We start from the raw sequence: 21,123 nt of genomic DNA on the forward strand, positions 1-21,123 counted from the left end.
CTTCAGGGATGCCTGGACTAAACTGCCCAAGTGCCTTAGCACATCTGCAGTCTGTGTACTTTTTCTGCCATATAATGTAGTTGCTTTCACTATCTACAGGCACAAATAACAACTGGGACCAAGGTCTGCAGCTGTATTATAAGTAAAATACCTTGCAAGGCACAGTATTAGGATTTTAATCGCTAAATATTACCACATGGCCGAGTTCTGTTTCGTGGTGTGGCATTATGTGTGTCTGTAAGGCATAGGAGAAGTCAGGAGGCTGTCACACCCCTGCAGCCGGGGAGTCCTCACAACATTCAGTGGGCAGTCTGCGGGTGCCCATCCCCAGAGCCCCGTGTCCCCAGTGCCCCGCGTCCCCAGCGCCCCGCGTCCCCAGAGCCCCGCGTCCCCAGAGCCCCGCGTCCCCAGAGAGCCCCGCGTCCCCAGAGCCCCGCGTCCCCAGAGCCCCGCGTCCCCAGAGAGCCCCGCGTCCCCAGCGCCACCGCCGGTTTCTCACTCATGCAAGCCCCACGAGATTTTCTCCCACTTTCAGCTAGCTGGGGGCAGATCAGCTGGTGGGTCCGATATACCCACTTTAAATCACGCCTGCTCTCCCCCGTGCAGGGGGCTGGGGCAGCGTCTGAACCCCCCTTTGCGGTCCCGGTTTCATCTCTGCGAGCGTCCCCGGCAGGGAGGGAGCAGCGCCTTCCGCGCCAGCCACCGCGGCTCCTGCAGGGCTCCGGGACATTAAAACACGACTTTCTTTTTAACGAGGGGGTTTAATAAAGGGCCTGGAGCCCGGCCAGCGGCTCGGCTCTGTGCCAAGCAGGGGCACCCACCGCCCCAGCACGAGTTCCAGCGGCCCTGCGCCGGGGCGGAGCGGGCTGAGTCACCGGCCGGGGCGAGCGGGGCAGCCCTCCCGAGCCGGGCTGGGGCTCGTCCACGTGTCGGGGGATTTAAAAAGTTGGGGCAGGCAGCGAGGACATGCCCAGAAGAGCGTCTGGCAGAGCGGCGGGAGCTCCGCGGACATGGGACACCGGTGTCACCGCCAGCCCCCCGCCGCCTGCCCCGAGCGCAGCCCGGGGAAGGGAGCAGGCGGCACGGCGCTGCCCGCGGCCCCGCTCCTCCTCCTCCTCCTCGTCCTCCTCGCTTCCTCCATTTCTGCTTGCAAAGGTGAGGATCACGCCGCTCGCCATCCCCTCCTGCCGTGCCGCCAGCTCTGCGCTGTGTTGGGGAGCGGGGTGCCCGCAGCACCTGCAGCTGCTGGGCACGGCTCGGGGGTTGGGCTGCGGAGCCTCTTCCCGTGTCCCGGTACGATCACTCTGTCCTGGCAAAACACTCCGGCAGCTCGGGGAATAGGCTTTTGTGAAGAGATTTAATTCTAAGTATCATTTAGTCTGACTTTAAAAAGGTAAGAAAAGGCATGAAACGACATGTATCACAAAATAGCAGGATAAATTAGGACCCTCCGGCAGTCATTCCAAACTGTAGCAATATTTATCAGGTGAGGAATCCTGAAAGTTGCTATTTTTATAGCAGGTGGATATTGTGAAACATCTAGCTGACTTTTTAACAAGCCATACTCTCTTTTTCTACTCTATTTTTCCACCTCAGATAAATTAGCTGCTTACACCTTGTAAAGTAACATTACAAAATGCTGTACAAGGACTATTTCTATTTTGTTTATGTTATATTTGTGTGATTTGGTTTAGCTGTGAGTTTTTGTTCTGCTTTGTTGTGTTTTTTTAATATCAATAACCAAAGAAATCTAATTGCAGCATACTTAATATTATGTTAAAAATAAGTTCAGAAGATGTGGAAGAAGGGAGGGAAGGAAGAGGACTGCGATGGAGGGCAGTGGCACACAGTATTTCATCACTGTTGTTACACAAATGATCACCAGGAGCTTGTTTAGGGATGCAGTAGAGGGAAGAGAAGATGTAACAAGTGAGTCCCAGGCTGTGCATCTGGCATTCTACTGCCTTGAAAGAAGCTGAATTTCTTAAAGATGGCAAAATTGAAGGACAAGAGAGCAAATGTGCTGTGAACAATGCTGATTTTGTAGAAGGATTGCCTCCTCCATGTTCCCTTTAAATAGGAATCTTTTCTTCAATGGCACATGCTTCTTTCTTTCTCTCTCCTTCTTCTCCCTCTTCTCCCTCCTCTCCCTCCTTCCTCTCTCTCTTTTCTCTCTCTTGCCTTCTTTTTTTCTCCATACCCCTATGGTTATTTTGTGTATTTTACGAAAACCTTAATGTTTCACTGTATGTGCTGTTGTGTAAATTAATGAAATCCTGTAGGTACTGCAGCCCTGTTCTGGTTGGAGTGATGGAGAAACACTTCTCAGTCTCTGGAGGAACACAGTCCTGGGTGCACAAAACAAATGGGGTTGCACATGAAATAAAAATTTCTGAATATGTAGAGAAAGCTAAAGGAAAGTCAGGAGTGGGTGAAATACTTCATCTTCTCTGTCCAGAAGTTTATGCTACCAAAAAAAGGGAGAAAATTGTAATATTCAGGCCTTCCTGCTTGTTGCCCTAAGGTTTACTAATTCATGGTAATGAATTTCTTTAGATCTCCCTGAAAAGCCTTGGGAACCAGTCAATGGCAGAAGCAGTGTTCAGAGATAGGCAGGCAATGCTTTGATGGGGCAGGTGTGCTGATTTCAAGTGTTGCCCTGTTCCATTCTTTTAACTAGTATACTAATCCCAGGCAGTATTCCAGTTCTAATACAATATTTGAAAAGCAGAAGAAAACATAAGACAATTGTAGCACCTTTAATTTATTTGGCATTTTTCTTTCAAATGAAACAAAGAATTGGAAATCAGTTTCCTTGTTATGTGAACAACTCAGAGACTTTTTTTTTAAAATACTGCTTTTATATAGTGTGAAATTAAGAGCCTCTCTAATTCTTTTTTTTTTTGGGGCAAAGCAAGCATCCATAATAATTAGTCACCTTAAGTCCGTGCCAGTAGAAAAATGTGATTTTGAAATCCATCCCTTAATGCCTGGAGCTAGCTACTGTTGTGATCATTGTTATTAGGGGTAAATGTAAAACAAGTAACATGGTGATAATTTATTCCCTGCTCACTGGACATTCTAGCTAGGTCTAGAGGTCTGGCACCAATTTCACTCCCAAGGGAGTTACAGCACGTCCCCTCTCTGATACCATTGCGTGGTGTCTGATTCTCATTTCTGTTATTTACAGAGACTCTAACAATACACTGCTATCAGAAATACACTGCCAGGTAAAATAATGTGGTAAGAGGGATATTCTGGACAATGAGCTGGAAGGGACCCTGGGACAGTGACTTCCATGTCTGCAGCCTGGTTGGTTAGAAGTAGAGAAAGGAGCTGCCCCAAGTTAAGCATAGTTTCACTGCATCATTCTGCAATTAGGAGCACATTTAATCTACTGAGGGAGAAGCTTTTCCACATCACATATACAAGAGAGAGGAAACAAATCCAGTTACACATGTACTGTCTATCAGCTTCTCAAAACAACAGGTTCATATCATGGACATTATTTATATGCAGTTGTACATTTCATGGTGCATGTTCAATTCTGCAGCTGTAGCATACAAGAAGGCAAGAAGTAGAGTCCAGATCCTCAACTTACAGTGCGTGCACTGGAGGTGAGCAGAGTTCTCAGAAAACTCACGGTTGTAGGAACTGGAATGTGATTTTCTAAGTGACACCTAAGAAACTTCCCCACTGTTTATTACTTAGATGTGGGTGTCCATATCTGCTGTGAACCTGTGAAAAAGCATCCTGCTGTGTTGCTGAAATAGAGCAGGCAACACAGAACCACAGAGCACCCAGGGTCACAGACTTCCTTGGACCAAGCAGGTCTCGATCTTTGCAGTTAATAGTTGTGCTAGGTATGTGTGACATGGGACACTTATACAAATGACCTTTGCTGTACAGCATTGCTAAGCATGGTTTGTGTTTCCAGGTGCACCAATGCCATCCCAAGCACTTGATTCAGATGAGGATTTGCAGCTCTTGAAAGAGGTAAGCATCATCTACCATGTGGTATCCTTCCATTTCTTCTGTGCTCATCCTTGCTCCAGTCCCACTTCACTGTTCAGTATTTCTCTTGCCCGGAGTTCAGCTGTGTTTTCTTCCAGTATGTCTTCCTATCCTGGCATCAGCAAAGAGGTGAAATATCTAATTTTCCAGGTGTTCTGAACAGTTGCTTCAGGAGGATGTTTGGACTAGGTGTAGAGACGTAATTCTGAGAAGAGATTGCCTTGTCTTGATGGAGAGCTATGTTTGACTGTCACTGTCCAGGCAAACACTGTCCTTGGAAATATCACAGTGTCCCTCCCATCTGGTACTTTCATAGTCTGTATGTGATACTCAGGAATTGTTTCAACTCATCCAGTCTTTCTTCTTGCATCCTCTGTTTAGCACACAAGGCTGGGACACTGTTCAATCCTATCCTAGCCCTCAGTTTAAGAGGGAAAGGACAAAGTATTGTGTCAGTTAGCCTCTCTAACATTTGGCTGCTGATTGGTATGATAACTTCCACTCTCATCTCTGGAATGAATGTTTGTTTTGACCCTGGAGGGTGACGCAGGTGTTAACACAGGCTCTTCCCTGCCCTTTTGGCACAGATGGAGTGGCAGGGCATAACATGTGGAGAGGCTTTACCCTCCAACTTGCATGCCCTGGTGTTGCTGCAACTGTCAACTACCGTGTTGACATTTAATTTAGTAGCTTTTGACAGCATTGGAAACTAAGTGACTTATCAAGGGGCAGGTGCAGAGAGTAAATTTCTTCTGATTGAGACCATTGCAGGAGACATTCCGCTCACTGCCGTGTCCCCACAGTTCATATTGGACATGGTGACTCAAAACCTAACCTACTCCAGACTGGCACTTGAGCAAGCCCCAGTGACATTTATTACCCAGGAAAAAATGGAACTCTTGGGAAGTAAGATCCTGATAACTGTAAGGAGGTTTTGAAAATTAGTTATTTACATTCTGGATTTAAAAAGCTGTTTTATACATTTCTGAATGTCTTGATAAGATCTGCTAGCTGTAAGATTTGTCTCTGTGATGACTGGCAACCAAGAAATAGGTCTTTTTGATTTCAATGAAGAAAATGGTATGCATAAGATACTAAATTTTGTAAAATTTTGTAATAGAAGCAATACAAAAGTTACCATTAGAACTAGAATTATGTTGTACTGGAAAGAGTCAAAAGAAAGAGAATTAGATATATCGTTATGTACCCTAAATCAACCTAATTACTCACTCATAGTAGTTCACCAGGGTTCCATAAAGTGCAGATTCTTTACTCTTTGCTACTTTACCAGTGGATTACACAGGAGAAACCCTGCCTCTAAATAAACCTAGTATGTTCCAGGAATGGCTCTGAGTTTATAAATTTGAGAACTTTGTAACTAAGTATTTTGTTTCTTTACTTTTCTCTTACTTCCTTTTGTTTCTTTATGTTATTTAACCAACCTCAAGCAACTTGCAATCTTCTACCCTCAGCCCACATTTCTGAGACAGAAGAGAAAACTTTGGAGAAGATGCATAGAAGATAGAAACTACTAATTTTTAAAAAAGGAATTAACAGAAATTGTGGCTTTTCCTCAGCCCTCGCTTTGTCTGTGAAGGTTGTAGCTGAAAGACGCTGTGTTGAACACAAAGCAGGCTCTGGCTTGTTCTGCTACTGAATTATCTTTGTAGTTCTCTTTGTCAAGTAAATAAACAAAACACAAACACAAACAATCCCCAAGAGGAAACAGCTCTTTTTTTTAACATAAGCTTCCAAAATTACTTCAGCTTGATTTTCTCCCATTCATTGCTGACTTCCTCTATACTTCCTCACTCTGAAAGTATTGAAGCTGAAATAATACACTCAAACATATGCAAGATGAAGGAATAAGAGAAAGGAGAGGATGTGTTACCAACAAAACCTATTTGAGAAGGGAATCCTGTGAGCTATTAGTTTTCCCACTATGTCTGCTAATGCTTTCTCATAGATTGTCTCTGGAGAAATGAATCATCTCCTGTCCTGAGGAGCTCAGATAAGCATTATTTTTTTAATTTCCTTTTTTCTTTAATGTTTTCATTTCTAATGCATGTCACTTAGGGCTTTTTATCTATAAAAAAATTGCAAGAACAATTGCATTGCCTGGTCTATCAATCCCTGCCCCCCAAAATCACGGTGTTTTTTATGCAGCCTGTGAAAAACACGAGTGGCAAAGATTTTTTTTTTTTGTCTAACACTACCAAATGCTAAATGGAAAAAAAATAGCATATGCTGATGGAGGCTACTATTGATATAATTTTTAAGTTACTTAATAAAATTGTATGTTGCTTTTTGTCATCTTTATTAAACTGTGCAACTTCAGTTGCAGTGCTGGTGACTTTTCCTTACAGAATACTCAGAGCTTTCAGCGCTGGTAATATTATTTCTCTGAACTCAAATACCTTTTATTCCATCTCTTATTCCTTCTCTATTAATAACTCAACTAAAATTACTCAGTATTACATTATTCTTTCATCTTTGAAAAGAAACAGAAGGAGGATGTAATTAATACAGGGTTAGAACTGTAGGGAGAGGATGGACAGGAATTACATCTTCAGTACTTCTTCCAAGACAAGATCATGACTGCACTGAATGAAGACAGCTTTGAAAAGACTGGTGAAGACAAACACTAGTGGTGTTTCAGACAGTGTTTAGGAAACTTCTGGCACAAATGGACTGGTGTGCATAAGATGTACCAGCATAGATCATAATCACTCAAGGGATGCATGTGTCATACGCCTGTAGGGATGCCATAATCCAACTGAAAGATCTGTGTTTGAGGATTGATCCTTGAATCCCTTGCCTTAGTTTAGTCATTTTCTTCACAGTTTTGTATAATTCAAAGATACTGAAGAAGAGATTCAAGTTCACAGATCATGCCCCAGATGCTTACAATCATAACTTAAAATATGACTTAGTCTGAGAAGTCTGCAGTTAAGAGGAGTGTGTGGTGGGTAGGGAATAAAGGTCACTGATACGTATGTTTGCACAGATCAAGCAAGTATAAGTTTGTTGATGTTGTTTTCTTTTTTTTTATGTGGTTAAAGCCTTTTCCCCCTTTGAATGCAAAGTGTTTCATGAATGGACATGTAAAGATGCCTTACAGTAGGCAAGCTTGCCATGCCATTAGCTGCACTTACCATTCTCAGAAAATATGCATATTTCTCTTGTTTTTATTACTCTGGCTTCCTAAAAAAACTGTATGAACTCTTACAGATAGACGATGCATGTTCTGCTTACCTGTCCACAGATTCTCAGCCTCAGGTCAGTCAGACAGAGGTAACTCTACAATTTTGACACTGTTTGTTATATGTAGTAGAATTGGAATTGTGATACCTGAGTTCCTGTTTTCTTTGCATTAGGTGTCCACTACACTGGAAGAACTTTGTTTTTTGGTCATGGGATTTCTCCAGAAACCACAGGTAACACACACAAAAGACTGCTTAGCATTTTTGAAGCCTGATCTCTCACTGTGCCATTGTCTATAATGAATTCTGAAGACCCAGTATGCAAAGTGTCATTCAGCACTGGAAGTACTTCTATCAGTTTTTACTCTGAAATGCCATCTGCCAGAATGTAACACTCTGTAAAGACAACAGGGACACATCAGTTTTTTTGAAAATTTTCTCCAGTAAAAAATGTTGTACTTCTCTGGGTACAAAGTGTTAGATGTTTTTATTTCTTCAGATTAGAAAAACTATGAATTCTCAAGAGACAAATAAATTTACTTAGGAGAGTCTGGGGATGAACAAGGGCACATCTGCTAAACACATCTAACTCTTCTAGGGCAGAGTAATCAATACACTCTATAGAGTTTGAAATGATTAGTTAGATTGATAAGCAAAGACATATATCTGCCAAGGAAGAAGGATATTTTAGCCCAGTGCTGAAAAGATTATGTATGTAATCAAAATTATCCATTGTTCTTTTTATTTTAATGAATAAAAGTCTTTCTACCAACTATTATTCCCACAGGGTTTAGATGAGAAAGCCAACACCAAAAGGGTAAGATGTCTATATATGTCCTATAATCACACTTAAAAAAGGCAAGAAAATCATAAAACTCTTGCCCTGTTCTGTAGTAAAACCCCACTTTTAATTCTTTCAAACAGTTTTTATTTCATTATTCTAAGACTCATGACTCGGGAAACTCAGACATCATGGTAAGTGGCATAGCACCTCCTTATGAGTGAGTACACATGTATATAAAACCAAGGCAATATTCCTTCCTGCAGTAGTCTCTCCAACTGTATAGTAAACTCAGGACTGGGAGCTGCTTACAGTACAGAAGGTGTTTTAATAATATGGGGGAGGATGATCAGTGTTGTACACTGTGTACAGGAAAGGTGTACAGGAAAGGTGTACAGGAAAAAAAAATCTAACAAACTCAACCAAACATTCATGGAATCCCAACTGAATCTTTATCTTGCAGTTTCAAATTTTAAAAATGAGATAAAATACTTTTTTTGAGTATTGGAACATAGCACATGCAGTGAAACAATATGGACTTAGAGTACCTGAGAACAGGACCATAACTATTAGATACACTTGAAGCATTTTTATTGATTATTAATTAAACTGTATTAATTCATTTGCACATTTCATAAATATGTAGCAGGAAAAATAGTATTTAAGTCTCACTTGGACTTTGGATTATATTTTGAATGAAAAATATTGTTTAAACCATGGCTAAGAACTGTTGCTTTAGAAATATTCTCATAAACCAACAAGCCAAATGTGATCTCACTTTTGAAGTGCAAACGTCCTCTGTTATCCTTGTGTATCTATGCACCATAGAGTTTTGAAACAGTTAAACATATTCATATTTTCTTACATGCCAGTGTCCATTTTTGCCTTGTTCTTTACATTTCTCCAGAAATATGTGGTGTGTTTCCTAGAAGGTGATATTGCTCATATTGGTGTCAATGTTTTCATGCTACAGCTGCTTTGGAGGCTTTAATGGTAATTAAGGCACAGTGAAACGAGCTATTTCTGCTGCTGCTGCTGCTTAAAAGATTACTGCATCCCACTGCACCACCATCCTGAATACCTTTGCTGCTGCCCCCAGAGATTACTACTTCCTCACTTCTTTTAGCTGTTTAGCTATTTTTATTGTCATTGTTCAGATAACAATTTTCTAGCCATTCTCAGAGATACTAACTTAGGTGAGATCCATCATTCCTTGGCTTTATAAGCTCACTGCACTGGCTGTAAGACAGAGCCCAGGTGGATCATCCCAAGCTGGGATGTTCATTAACTGCTTTGATCACATCAGACTCCTTTTTTAGGTATTATGATCCCATATTGCCTACCTTAGGCAGATAGCAAAAAATTTGCTACAAATAAGCAAGTTCTTTTTACCCAAGAAGTACAATACCACTTTGGTACTCTGGTTACTCCATACATCACAATTCTCTTACTTGCATTACTTCTCTAAGTAGCAAAAATTCATTGTTTTTAAAATTACATTTATATGAGTTGAAGGTTTAAATTGGTTAATGGAACACAGGTTTTTTTATACTTTATTTCTTCCTGTGGACCTCTATCCAAAGTTCCACATAGCTGTGTTTTCCCACAGTGAGCACTTAGGCTGCACACAATGCCACTGTGCATACTTAAGCTGTCTGCAAGCTTAAAGTCTTGTTGAACTCAAAGAATTTCATGATCAGAGCTTAGATAGAGTGACCAATGCTATGGTTAAAAATATCCCTTGAGAATGGATTTCTACTGTACACTGCTCTTTACCAAAAAATCCAATTTTTTGTTGTTATTTATTTTCAAGTAAAATGAAATTTTAAGTGCAACAGATGTTGAAGCTGCTAACTTCCATAGTAGAAAATTGTTAAGAAGTGTTAGTAGGAACAGTGTACAGAAATGTTCTCGGTACCACTCCTAGAGACTGATCAAAGTTTGACTAATTCCAGGAGTCTGTAAATGGTTTTGAACTTTCAGTTAGTAACGGTGAGGATACATGGCATTTCTCACCATCGCTCTGTGCAGTGCAAATTTAAATGTTGATGCCTGTTTGTTGTCAAGTAAAAATGTTTAAAAAAATAAGTTTTTCAATTAAGAAGTTTCTCAGTCTTTAGTCCTTTTTTTGGTGCATGTTTGGACCACGAGCCAATACTGCAGAAAGAGACTTTTTTTTCATCACAAGGGCCAAATTCCACTTTTGCTCATGTGTGTGTGTTCGTGTCCTCTCAGTCGTCTGTCCTGCATCCTTTACTGCAACTCGTTCCTCAGCTTAATGAGAGAAGACTGAAGAGATACAAACTGGACGTATGTAAACTTAAACTCTGCATGCTTATGTTCTCACACTTTGTGATTCATTAGCTTTTCTAAAAATGCCCTTGTAGACCTTTCTGCTTATATATTTTGGTTGGACTACCCATATCTCAGTGTCACAGAATGTGCTTCAGGAAGGGTTATCTTGCTGCTGATCTTTTTTCTTCGTCATATTGGGAAGAAAACCAGAACCTGCTATACATAAACACATCCACCTCTCTTCCTGACCAGATAAGGAATTGAAAATGGGCAAAGGAGGAAACATTCTCTATTAAATTCATTATTTCTCCCCAATTTTAAACACCAGATTTTTCCACAGCTTTGATTCCTCTTGAGCTACAGCCTGCCTGATAGGATATGATCTAAGAAAGAAGGCTCAAGCATTTTCTTGGCTAGTCAATATAAAAGACTGAGCAAAATACCTTCTAGAGGGCAGGCACTAAAATAAACAAACAAACAAACAAACAAATAAATGTAATAAAACTCTAAGTAATCATACATCTTCAGGAATACACATTTTTCTGTGTACATACATATATACATGCAGATATGTGAATAAGTTTGCATATTTATCATGGCAGGTTTTTGTTTGTTTTGGGTTTTTTTAACATTTCCAAAGCCTTAGAAGTTTTGAAGGCAAGTGTTAAAAAAATAACAGATTCTTAGCTTCAGCCATTTTCTAATACCAAACTTCTGACACTAACTCAAACAATAACATGTAATCTTTAGGAAGTGTCTGGTTGTAAGAGGAAAATGACATTAAGAGAAATAAAAATTTCTCACCAGTAGTTGTACTCTTGATTATTTTTCTGTTCTGAATGAATTTCTTAACCATGCAACAGCTGCTTATTTTGTTCCTGTTTTCAGTTTTGTTCACACATTGAATAGAAAAAGTTGAAAAAATTACATATGAATACCATAAGACTCAAATGGCAATGTGGAAAAAAAATTTTACCCTTTTGAAGTATAAAAAATTATAGTAGTGATCAGACTATAAATCCAAGATGGGTGTTTCAAATGCAGATAATGCTAGAATGAGAAGAATAATAGAAATAAAAATCATACAGGTGCTTTACATACAGCAAGAAATGGAATATAATGCTATATGTGGTGAACTGAAGTCAGAACTAAAATTGAGACTCAAAAATTATGTGTGGTTTAAACTCTACTTCCTTTGAAAGCTTCTCTGGACCGCATCTACCTCTGTAGTTTGGAAATTATGGGAGTCATCTTGTTTGACACAATTCTCACAACATTAGAATAGAGCATGACGTGATTCCTTTCTATGACACTTCACCTTATCATATTTACCCAAGATACCACAGTACCCCAGTTTTTAGTTGAGAAATACCTTCATTGCTAAATAAAAGCCATCTTCATTTTATGTTCTGGTAAGCATAACACTGAGACTATTCTGTTTCTCAAATTTACTGTCTCCCCACCTGCAGGACAGACACATCACTCCTATCTTATCCCAGCAGAAGACACTGTGATTAACCATATGTGTTCTCTAATCATGAAGATCTCATTAAAGCAGCTGGATATGTCATGCTTTGTACTTGTTATACTTAAATGGAATTTCTATTTTCTTCATTATTTGTTACCCTCCTTGCTATATGAATCACCAGGCAGCTGTTTCACCCTGTGTGCAGCACGGACTGTCATAAGCACTGCTCTTTGGGAGTTAATGTGAGACGGGGGGTTATGGTACATCTTTGGGAACAGTCTGGGGCCTCATTTCTGGGAGTATTCAAGTATTTCTGATATTTACACTTTGTATTTTTGCCCTCCTGGAAGATGCAAAAAAAACAACTCTATCTGTAGAGATGAAGTCACTCTTGTGCCTGGGTAATGAGGCCTGGAAAATCAGAGGCAAAGATTATTCATCATTTTTAGTACCATTCAAAAGCATTCTCAGCTGATCTAAAACTTTAGGTGGAATTTGGCTCCATTCATATGTTCTCTGCTATTTCTACATGACAACATAAACTTTGCCTTGCTGACATGGAGAAATGCATATAAAGCATTTAAGGAGTAAGACTGTATGTAGTATTGAAGAATTCTTTTTTATATATACATAAACAGCACTGTGTATGTATTAATTTTCAGCTGTAGATATAATTTAAAATACTTTTTTTTTTTTTTTTTTAGGAAGAACTTCAAGGACCAGGAATGATTCAAAGCAGAGGCTATTTTTTCTACAGGGTATGGTTTGTTTTATTTTTTCTTTTTGTTTCGTGGTGACAGTTACCAATAAAAAAGAAAAAAAAAAAAGTAGAGAAATAACTGATTTACAGAAAGAATTACTGTGATTGAAGATACTTTTTTCAGTAAGAGCATACCACCCTAGAGAGGAACGTTCCCAGGTCTGCTCCTTCCTTGTATTAAAATAAAGGCATTGTAGGATTTTTTTTTAAAATCATATTCCTAGATTTGTGTATACATGATACCATTCAATGCCTTAAGAAGTCATTGGTTATTTCGTATCTATTTGTCTGAAAAAGTTCTAGAAAATACGACATCCTGGAAAATCCTCATAAAGCATTGTTCAACAGGGTCTGTTTGCACATGATATAAATATGATTCCATGCTTACACACTGTGCTAGGTCTGACCTTGCCATTTTCCTTCTGTTTTGACCACTAAGGTAAGAAACTAGATAAAGGAATTCTCATGAGTCTGAATCTACTGTGTTCAGCTTTTATGCCATAGAGCCTTTTTACTTCACTTTAACAAAATTGAGAAGGTGGCAAGTAAGACATTTGAACAGTTCTCTTGATTTTGGCTAGTATTGCTACTAAAACAAGAAAGTGGCTAATGATTTTAAATAAAAATGTGTCTAATGTTGTAGTCCATGGTCCTGAAGGTGTTTCTGCAACCTAAATTATTCTATAGTTCTAATGAAAAGACCACAGATTTGTATAGCTACATTTTTTTATGAATCAGGCTTGCATTCTTAGAGTTGTTATGACAGACCAAAAGTTATGGGTAATATTAACATTGGTGTATTCATGCTTCCAGAGTAAAGACAAATTCTTATTAAGCCCAGGAAGACATTTTTTCAGCTTTAGTAGAAGTTGTTTCAAGATCCTCGCCTAGTGCAAAATACTTCTGAAAAAACACCACAGTGAAAAGGGAGAAAGTCCTTGTCTATATCAAAGAATACAGTCTAAATAGAAAATCATTGAGAATGACATGTATTTGTTTCTTAATAGCAACAAACACTTATAATTCAATAATAACAATCAGAAAGCACATTTTAAGAAAATGCATAAAGAATAAGGATTAACAACCTCTTGAGGTGACTTCTTACTGCTTTTCCCCCCTTATAAAATCATACAAGACAGACAATTCATTGTTCAATCGATATGCAGTAAGTTTTAGTGTATAATTCTCCTTCAGAAGTAGATATAGATGAAACAATAACTTATCCTAGGTCTATTTTTGATAATAATCACAATGACACTACTGATAAATTCACCAATTTATATACACACAAAGTTGTTTGGGGCATTGTTACTAAATTCTGTCAGTTTTATAGAATATATAACTTATTGAATATTTGTCTTTCAGCCACGTAATGGAAGGAGATCAGTGGATTTTCGCTAAGGAGGTATTTATTTAATGCTTTTAATCATGATATACAGGTAAATTAGTTCATTTTTATCCAAATAGACCATGATATTTTTGATGAGAAGTTGTCTCAGTAAGCCTTTAACTGTGTAATCGACTTAGATTTCCACTCACAAACTTCTTCCAGATGTGTTAAATACACTTATCTTCAGATGAAGTGAACAGAAGCTGTAGGTGTTCAATCCACAGAACAGAGAGCACATAGGTATTTCAGGCAGCAAGAAATGGAAAATATCCCATGTTTATAAACAATTTGGAAAGCACTGATGATGATAAGTAAATCTAAGAAAGAACTGAGTCAACTACCTGTCAGATGAATTCTGAGAAGTAAACATATCCTGAAGGGAATTCTCTAATTTTATGAAGATAAAAACCTCATACTGAAACCGAGTGCGAACTTCAGGATTTAATTTCAGTACCTGCAACAATTTGGAGACATGTAAAAATGTATACCAATACTATAATGCTCTATTTTCTAATGTATTTTATACTGCCATAATTTTTAAGTGTTATATCCAACTTAGTGTTGTATCAACAGCTAATGCTCTGTCTTATTTTTCAGGATTATAGATTCCTGATCTGGAACTAAAACTGCAGGGATGCAGAGTACATGGACATACTATTTTCCTTACAATAATTATTCATTATTAATGTACAATTAGAAATCACTCAAATGTAAATATTCTTAAACCAGATTCTGTTAAGAAGATCTTTACTATCTTGATTATATTAAAAGCATATTAAAATTATTTGCTTCCTAGTGTTATGGTGTTTACAACCAACCACATGTAATTCAACTGTAAAAGAGTCAGTGTTTGCATGCAACAGACATTGACTCTAACAACCTTGTTAAGCAAATTTTCCCTTCTAAATAAAGGCCCTCTGCCAGAGAGTTGTTTTAATGAGAATGTTTGCAATCAAGACTACTGTGTTCTTTCCAGAATACATTGTGATTTGTGTTTTTCACCATCTGGGAAAAAAAAATGAAAAATATGAGAAGCCCTTTTCTCTTAATAAAAAGAACCTGAACAAGTTACAGGTTTTGAAGAAATATCATGACTTTAATTCAACTAAAATATAATGGCATCCTTTCTTAGCTATTAAGAACACCTATGCACTATGGTTCTCATTTAGAAGAAGATTTAATTGCAAGTGGGATCACAATTCACTTGAAAACTCAAGTGCTTTTGATGGAGACTGAAAGAAGCTGTACTCAGAAGCACAAGTTAAGCACAAGTTAGCCTTTCAATCTTCCCACCTTCTCTCTCCAAGTTTAATTTCACACCAAAATTGTGATAAATTATGTTGTTCAGGTTGTAATTATATTGAAAGTAACTAATTACTCAGAACTAGGTGATCTTTAAGTCCCTTCCAATCCAAACCATTCTGTGCTTCTATGATTCAGTTTAGAAGTGGGCTAAAGTTTTTAACACTGTATTGGCTTGTCATGGTTTGAATTGACCTCAGCATTACTATTCCTGCTTCTGCACTTTTGGATGAGCAATGAAACTTCAAAAAGTAGCTGGAAAAATTACAGCCTCAGAGGAAGCCAAATTGAGAAGACCTTTTCCTCTTCTTGCCCACTTGTTTTTACTCTGCATTTTAATAATTAACATTTCTTATAACAAGATTTGTTAATATTTATGGTTTAATTTTAATTATTTTTCATTTAGTTATTTTAAAAAAGATTCTTTAAAAAGAATTAAACATACAATGCAGACAGTGACAAGCAGTATGACATCTAACATGTACAGATAACTAACTTATATAATTCCATAAAGGAGCCTGTCAGTTTAAGGAGGATTACCATTCTGAATTATTGGCAGCAATCCACTTCTGTAGTCTGTATTTTCCTATATAATTATAATTAAATAAAGTTCTTTTTTTTTTTTCCCTCTCTCTTACCCAGAATTATGGCAAAGTTAACTAATTACTGAAATAAATACATATTTTTCTTCTATTAGTTCCACATCTGCCTATTACTTTTCATACATTTAAAATATTTGGTGACTGTGGAGAACAAAAGGTGGATTGCTTTTGTTTGTTTGTTTATCTATTTTGGTTTGGGCTTCTAGTAAAGCCATATGAATGAATGAGTCTTGAAGAAGTAAAGGAAGCTGAAGATGGCTTTGATGAGACTGATAGGAAAGCTATTGGTATGTACAGGTATAGTGAGATACCTATCCAGATTAGCAGTGCACATCACTATTTTACATGTTCCTAAAAAATAAACTCAGCATCTCTTGAATAGTAATGTCTGCTGACTGACACAACTGCCTTTTTCCACTTTCTATTCTTTTGATGTCAGATAGAACCCACATTACTGTCCTATTTCTTCCTGCCAGTGGCACAGAGAAACAGTTTACACCATATTTTGCTAACATGTTCTGTTAGAACAAAATTATTTACTCTGAAAGCTGGATATTTTTTAAAAAGTGCTGAACAGGCCACAGTGGAAACCACTGTTATACATCCTCAGTTGAGCTGAAGATACATTGGGCCACCGTGTGTTTGGAGGTGTGCTACGTTTGAAGTGTTATGGTCTCAACATTTATCCAAATTACACAAGTAGGGCTCATCCTCTGCCTGATTAAAGAGTACCCCTCAGTCTGCCACACCAAAGACAACTCTGCCACACTAAAGACACTTTCTGCTAGTCTTTAGGACTTTGTGCAATGATGATAAATATTCAAAGAAAGAAGTTCTGAATCCCATTTTCTCTCTTCTGTTTTGGATGGAGTTTTCTGTGCAGTTCAAGACAAAAAGAATGGACAATTGGTTGTGGGAATCCCTTTTCTTTCATGTGCACAAGAAAAATAGGAAAAACAAGATCTCATCATACATGGCTCCACTTTTCTGATAATGTTTTGCATATGGGGTGCATGCCACCTATATGAGGATGGCATGCCATTAAAGAAGAAAACTGTATTTTAGTGGGTCATCAGGTCAAACACCCCTGCTCCAGCAGGGTCATTCCAGAGCACATGGCACAGGACTGCATCCACACAGTTCTTGACTATCTCCAGTGAGGGAGACTCCACAACGTCTCTGGACAGCCTGTTCCAGTGCACGGCCATCCAAACAGTAAAGAAGTTCTTCCTCATATTCAAGTATAACTTCCTGTGCACCAGTTTCTGCCCATGGTCTCTTCTGCTATTGCTTGGCACCCCTGAAAAGAACTTGACTTGGCTCCATCCTCTGACAACATCCCTGCAGATACTTACAGACATTGATGAGGTCCTGTCAACAGGTCCCCTCTGTTTTCTCCTCTTGAGGCTGAACAGGCCCATTCCCTCAGCCTTTCCTCATAAAAGGAAAAGATGCTCCAGTCAATAAACTAGTGTGGTTTTAAAAGCCAGCTATCCCTAATAAACAGCTATTGTGTTTGCTTTGCCTTTTACTCAAGGTAGATTTTAATGGCTTTTCTAATTCTTCAGGAAAACGTTCATTTGAAGTTTATATTGAAGGAAGGCACAGGGGAGACCAAATCAATGTCTATAGATACCTGAATGAAGGGTATAAAGCAAACGGGGCCAAGGTGTTTCCATTGGTCCCTGTGACAGGACCAGAGAACATGGGCACAAACTGAAACACTGGAGGTTCCCTCTGAATATCAGGAAACACTTCTTTACTGTAAGGGTGACCAACTGAAACATTGCGTGGTCTTCTTCCTTGGTGATGCTCAGAAGTTGTCTGGACATGGCTCTGGACAGCCTGCCTCGGGCTGGTGCTATTTGAGCTGGGGTTGAATCAGGTGACCTCCCTTCCATGCCCAGCCATGGTGCAATTCTGGAATTCTGTGACACACAGCGCACTGTTCTTAGGCATAACCGTGACACAATCAACCTTATTCAACTATTTATTGTAACTAAGAAAAATGAGGCATGAAGTTTACACAAAATAAAAAAGCTAATGTGATCAAAACATTCCCTCTGTCTAGATTCTACCTGTATTTATTGCTGTTGAATTGTTAAAATGACTAAAATAATTCTAGGACTAACACAGTGTATCTAGTAATGCACTCTCAGAGAAAGAAAAGAATTCACATAAATATGTGGAAGTTGTGAACCAAAACTATCATGTATTGTTGCTAGAGTATAATAACATTGTAAATTTTTTTGTGTGATTTTTTTTTGGGTTTTTTTTCTGAATTTCACAGTCGTTTTCAGCTAGTGCAACTAATAGCTGCTTTTAGTTCAACAAATTTCAGTAAAGCATTTTCCTTTTCTATCTTGCAAGTATTTTTATAGATGGAGACTGCCATCTACTGATTTTACGTTTCAGTTTTCATTATTTTAAAACTGTCTGGTAAATACTAGTGTAAGTACTGCAATTCCTCCCTAAACTAATCTCATATTCAGAATCATGCAAATATTTAGTACCTGCTCTAATGTTTTCGTGCTTCATCTCAAATGATAAATGCTTGCACAATTTGTTTGTTACTCTAGTTTCCCAAATTCGGTACTGATGAATTAAGAAAATTAATTTTAATATTATATTATTGAATAAAGATTGGCATAGAAGCCTTTCTAGCTCAAAAATTTTAAGACTGCAAACTCAAGAGTTACTCAAATAATTTAAGTAATTAAGATGCACTAGACATAATTTTAAAATGCATACAAAATGTTCCAAAGGTGCTTATTATTATTTTTACTTTTGAATTTGGCAGCAACACTTGCAGGAATGGAAATGTCTTCAGAGGAGGCAAAAATATGTGAAGCTAAGAGAAAGTTGTGGAAAGCAGTATGCAAATGAAGTTTACAAGTGCTCCAAAGGACATTTGGGTTATAATTCATCTTTATTGGTCAAGACAATTACATTCTTTCAGAAGATGTAGAATACTTCAATATATAGAATTGAACTAGTAATTAAAAAAAAAATCTAGAAAAATGAAATACAAGAGACTAATGAAACAGGAAATTTTTGGAAGGAGTGGATTCATAGGGCATCTGACCTGCTCGATTTGTTAATTCATTTTGTGAGAGCTAATCGTCCACTTTTGTTCAAATGCATGAAAGATTTATTTTGCTGTGCATGCTTATCAGCATGTATGCAACCCTACTGAGATCTCTGAGTTTCACTAAGAAGGTGGTGTCCACTTGTTCACAGTTTCTTTTCTTGGTGGGAGTAGTCTAACAGGATTATTCTACCTTTATTTCCCCTTAGACTTGGACAAATCAAAAGCCCATCAGGAAAAGTTTCAGTTATGCAAACTGAGGAAAGCTGGGGGACTTGTTAATTTATTGATTGCTCTGTAAATTCTCTAATGGTAGCAGAAGTTGTGACAGGGTGCAGCAGAAATATCAAAGGACTCCCATGATTACTTCTGCGTATGTTAGCAACTCTATTAGATGTTTCTGAAAAGCACTGAGAATTAGTACAGAATGTTTAATAATTTTTCAGATTCAGACCGGTTTTCTCTTTTCCTTCTTTCTAAGTTTTTTGGGAGGGAGTTTATTCTTAAGTGTCAGGAATCAAATATTTTTCCAAGAGCAAAAAGAATAGGACAACCAAATAAAATGGATAGAATTACAGGAATTTCAATTTTAAGATCTGAAGAAAGAAAATAGAGGCCTTTCTTGATTTTCATTTGATTTCTATAATGAAGAACCAATTCTACAATTTATCATTGCATAAATAAGAACCTCTGAGGAACCTTGTAAACTCTCAGGAATGAGTATGAGTATCCCCAAAGTCACTCATCCCTTTTAAGAAAATTGGCTCAACCTGCCTTTGGCTTCTAAGGTCCACAGGCCACACCAGCTGACTTAACTTCAGCCAGGTACAAGAGATCCTAATTGCTCAAAGATTAATGGACTGGAGGGGAACAAGAAAAACCCTGGTGCTTTTGGTGTTTTCTGTGTCTGGGTATTTTTCATTGGTTGGTTGGGTTTTATATAGTGATTGTATTTTAAATAGTAACTATGAAAATAATGAACATGGTAAGGCATGGTGAAAATAAAATACACAAAGATTTCCCTGATGTTGCTTACGGAATGGTGAAGTATTTAAATGTTAAACTGAAATCTAGTTTAAATAAATTAAAGTAAAATGTATGTTACAGATTTAAAAATCTCATTTAAACTCTACAATGGACAAAATCAGCATTAAAAACTTAAGTGAAGAATGAGGCACAGTCCTTGAAGTGTCTAGTAGCTTTACTAAAATATTTTGTAGGCTGTGCCTCATATGCATTTTATTTCAAAAGCTCTTTAAATCACAATGATCTTGGAAGAAGCTAATTAAAAATTGTCCTGAAATTCTTATAACAAATTAAAGTAGAAGCAGACTATTCAAATATAGTCTTCTTTGAACATTTTAATAACTTCAGTCATTTTAAAAATTATTTACACTAGAAGCGTCATTGTATTTCCTTATTCTTTTCTAGTATCTCAATGTGTTTGCTGGTTAATGAACACCTCAACCTGAAGGTCTGAAAGTTTCCAGAAGGCAAATTTCTCAAAGCCATTGTAAACTGCTGCATTCAGAATTACCAAGACAAGTATTTATGTTTATAAATATAAATTATAAATTAAATATGTTTACCCACAATACTTGTATATAAACTGGTGAAATACAAGGCAGGTTCATCGGAATAGCTAAACATGGGGGAATAGATCTGAAACAAGAAGGTACTAGAAATTTTTCTAAATCATTCACATTATGCAAAATGTTTGTAATCATTAGATCTAAAGGCCACTTCTTAAAGGTTGAAAAGGTATTTGATTATTTTTGAAGGGAAAAAAAGATCTGAAAAAATCAAAGAATTTGTATAGAATTTATGTAATTCTATGGTAAGAATATTACCAAAGCACAGGTATTTTGCAATTTCATGGTTAGATATTTTTCTGAGCTGAAGTTGAGTTGGCTCTAATTTTTGTTGTTGGCATGTATCTTGGTCTTTATTAAAAGTCAGTTCCTTTTTCTCTTGTGAGAATTTATTGCAATATTAGAATAAATTGTTACTTGTTATTACAGCAGAAGTTGGACAATAAGAAAAACAGTTATGTGATAAAAACATGTATTGCTTGAAAAAAAATTAATTAAGATCACATGTTCTGACATAAATTAGTTCAAACATGGTTTTCTATTCCTTTGGTAAGCCTATTGGTAGATACTCACTGGCAGATACAACTGCTGGAAGCTTTTATTTTGCAGATTCAAAGGGATAACTAGT

General features: G+C 37.7%; 2 protein-coding genes across 5 annotated transcripts; both read left to right on the forward strand.

Annotated features, from left to right (window-relative positions):
• Positions 1 to 724: 724 nt before the first annotated feature.
• On the forward strand, positions 725 to 14,854 carry NMU (neuromedin U). Of its 4 annotated transcripts, none has more exons than XM_019006215.2 (10): positions 734 to 1,155; positions 3,938 to 3,996; positions 7,246 to 7,308; positions 7,392 to 7,451; positions 8,005 to 8,034; positions 8,142 to 8,192; positions 10,234 to 10,308; positions 12,466 to 12,519; positions 13,887 to 13,926; positions 14,509 to 14,854. In XM_019006215.2, exons 1-9 carry the CDS (start codon positions 1,011 to 1,013, stop codon positions 13,920 to 13,922), a joined length of 573 nt encoding a protein of 190 aa, XP_018861760.1. In that variant the 5' UTR covers positions 734 to 1,010; the 3' UTR covers positions 13,923 to 13,926; positions 14,509 to 14,854. The 4 variants fall into 4 exon arrangements, with proteins under 4 accessions (XP_018861762.1, XP_018861760.1, XP_018861761.1 ...); XM_015623760.3 differs by having other exon boundaries at positions 740 to 1,155; positions 7,246 to 7,293; XM_019006216.2 differs by lacking the exon at positions 8,142 to 8,192 and having other exon boundaries at positions 736 to 1,155.
• A 204-nt stretch (positions 14,855 to 15,058) lies between these two features.
• Positions 15,059 to 20,858, forward strand: PDCL2 (phosducin like 2). The gene is given in 7 exon segments (XM_033513892.1): positions 15,059 to 15,182; positions 16,022 to 16,112; positions 17,977 to 17,986; positions 18,622 to 18,705; positions 18,707 to 18,750; positions 20,335 to 20,510; positions 20,513 to 20,858. Coding segments are annotated over 7 exon segments (699 nt in total). The 3' UTR covers positions 20,683 to 20,858.
• Positions 20,859 to 21,123: the final 265 nt, after the last annotated feature.

The sequence above is a fragment of the Parus major genome, chromosome 4 (assembly GCF_001522545.3).
Source record: "Parus major isolate Abel chromosome 4, Parus_major1.1, whole genome shotgun sequence".
Classification (NCBI taxonomy): Eukaryota; Metazoa; Chordata; class Aves; order Passeriformes; family Paridae; genus Parus; species Parus major.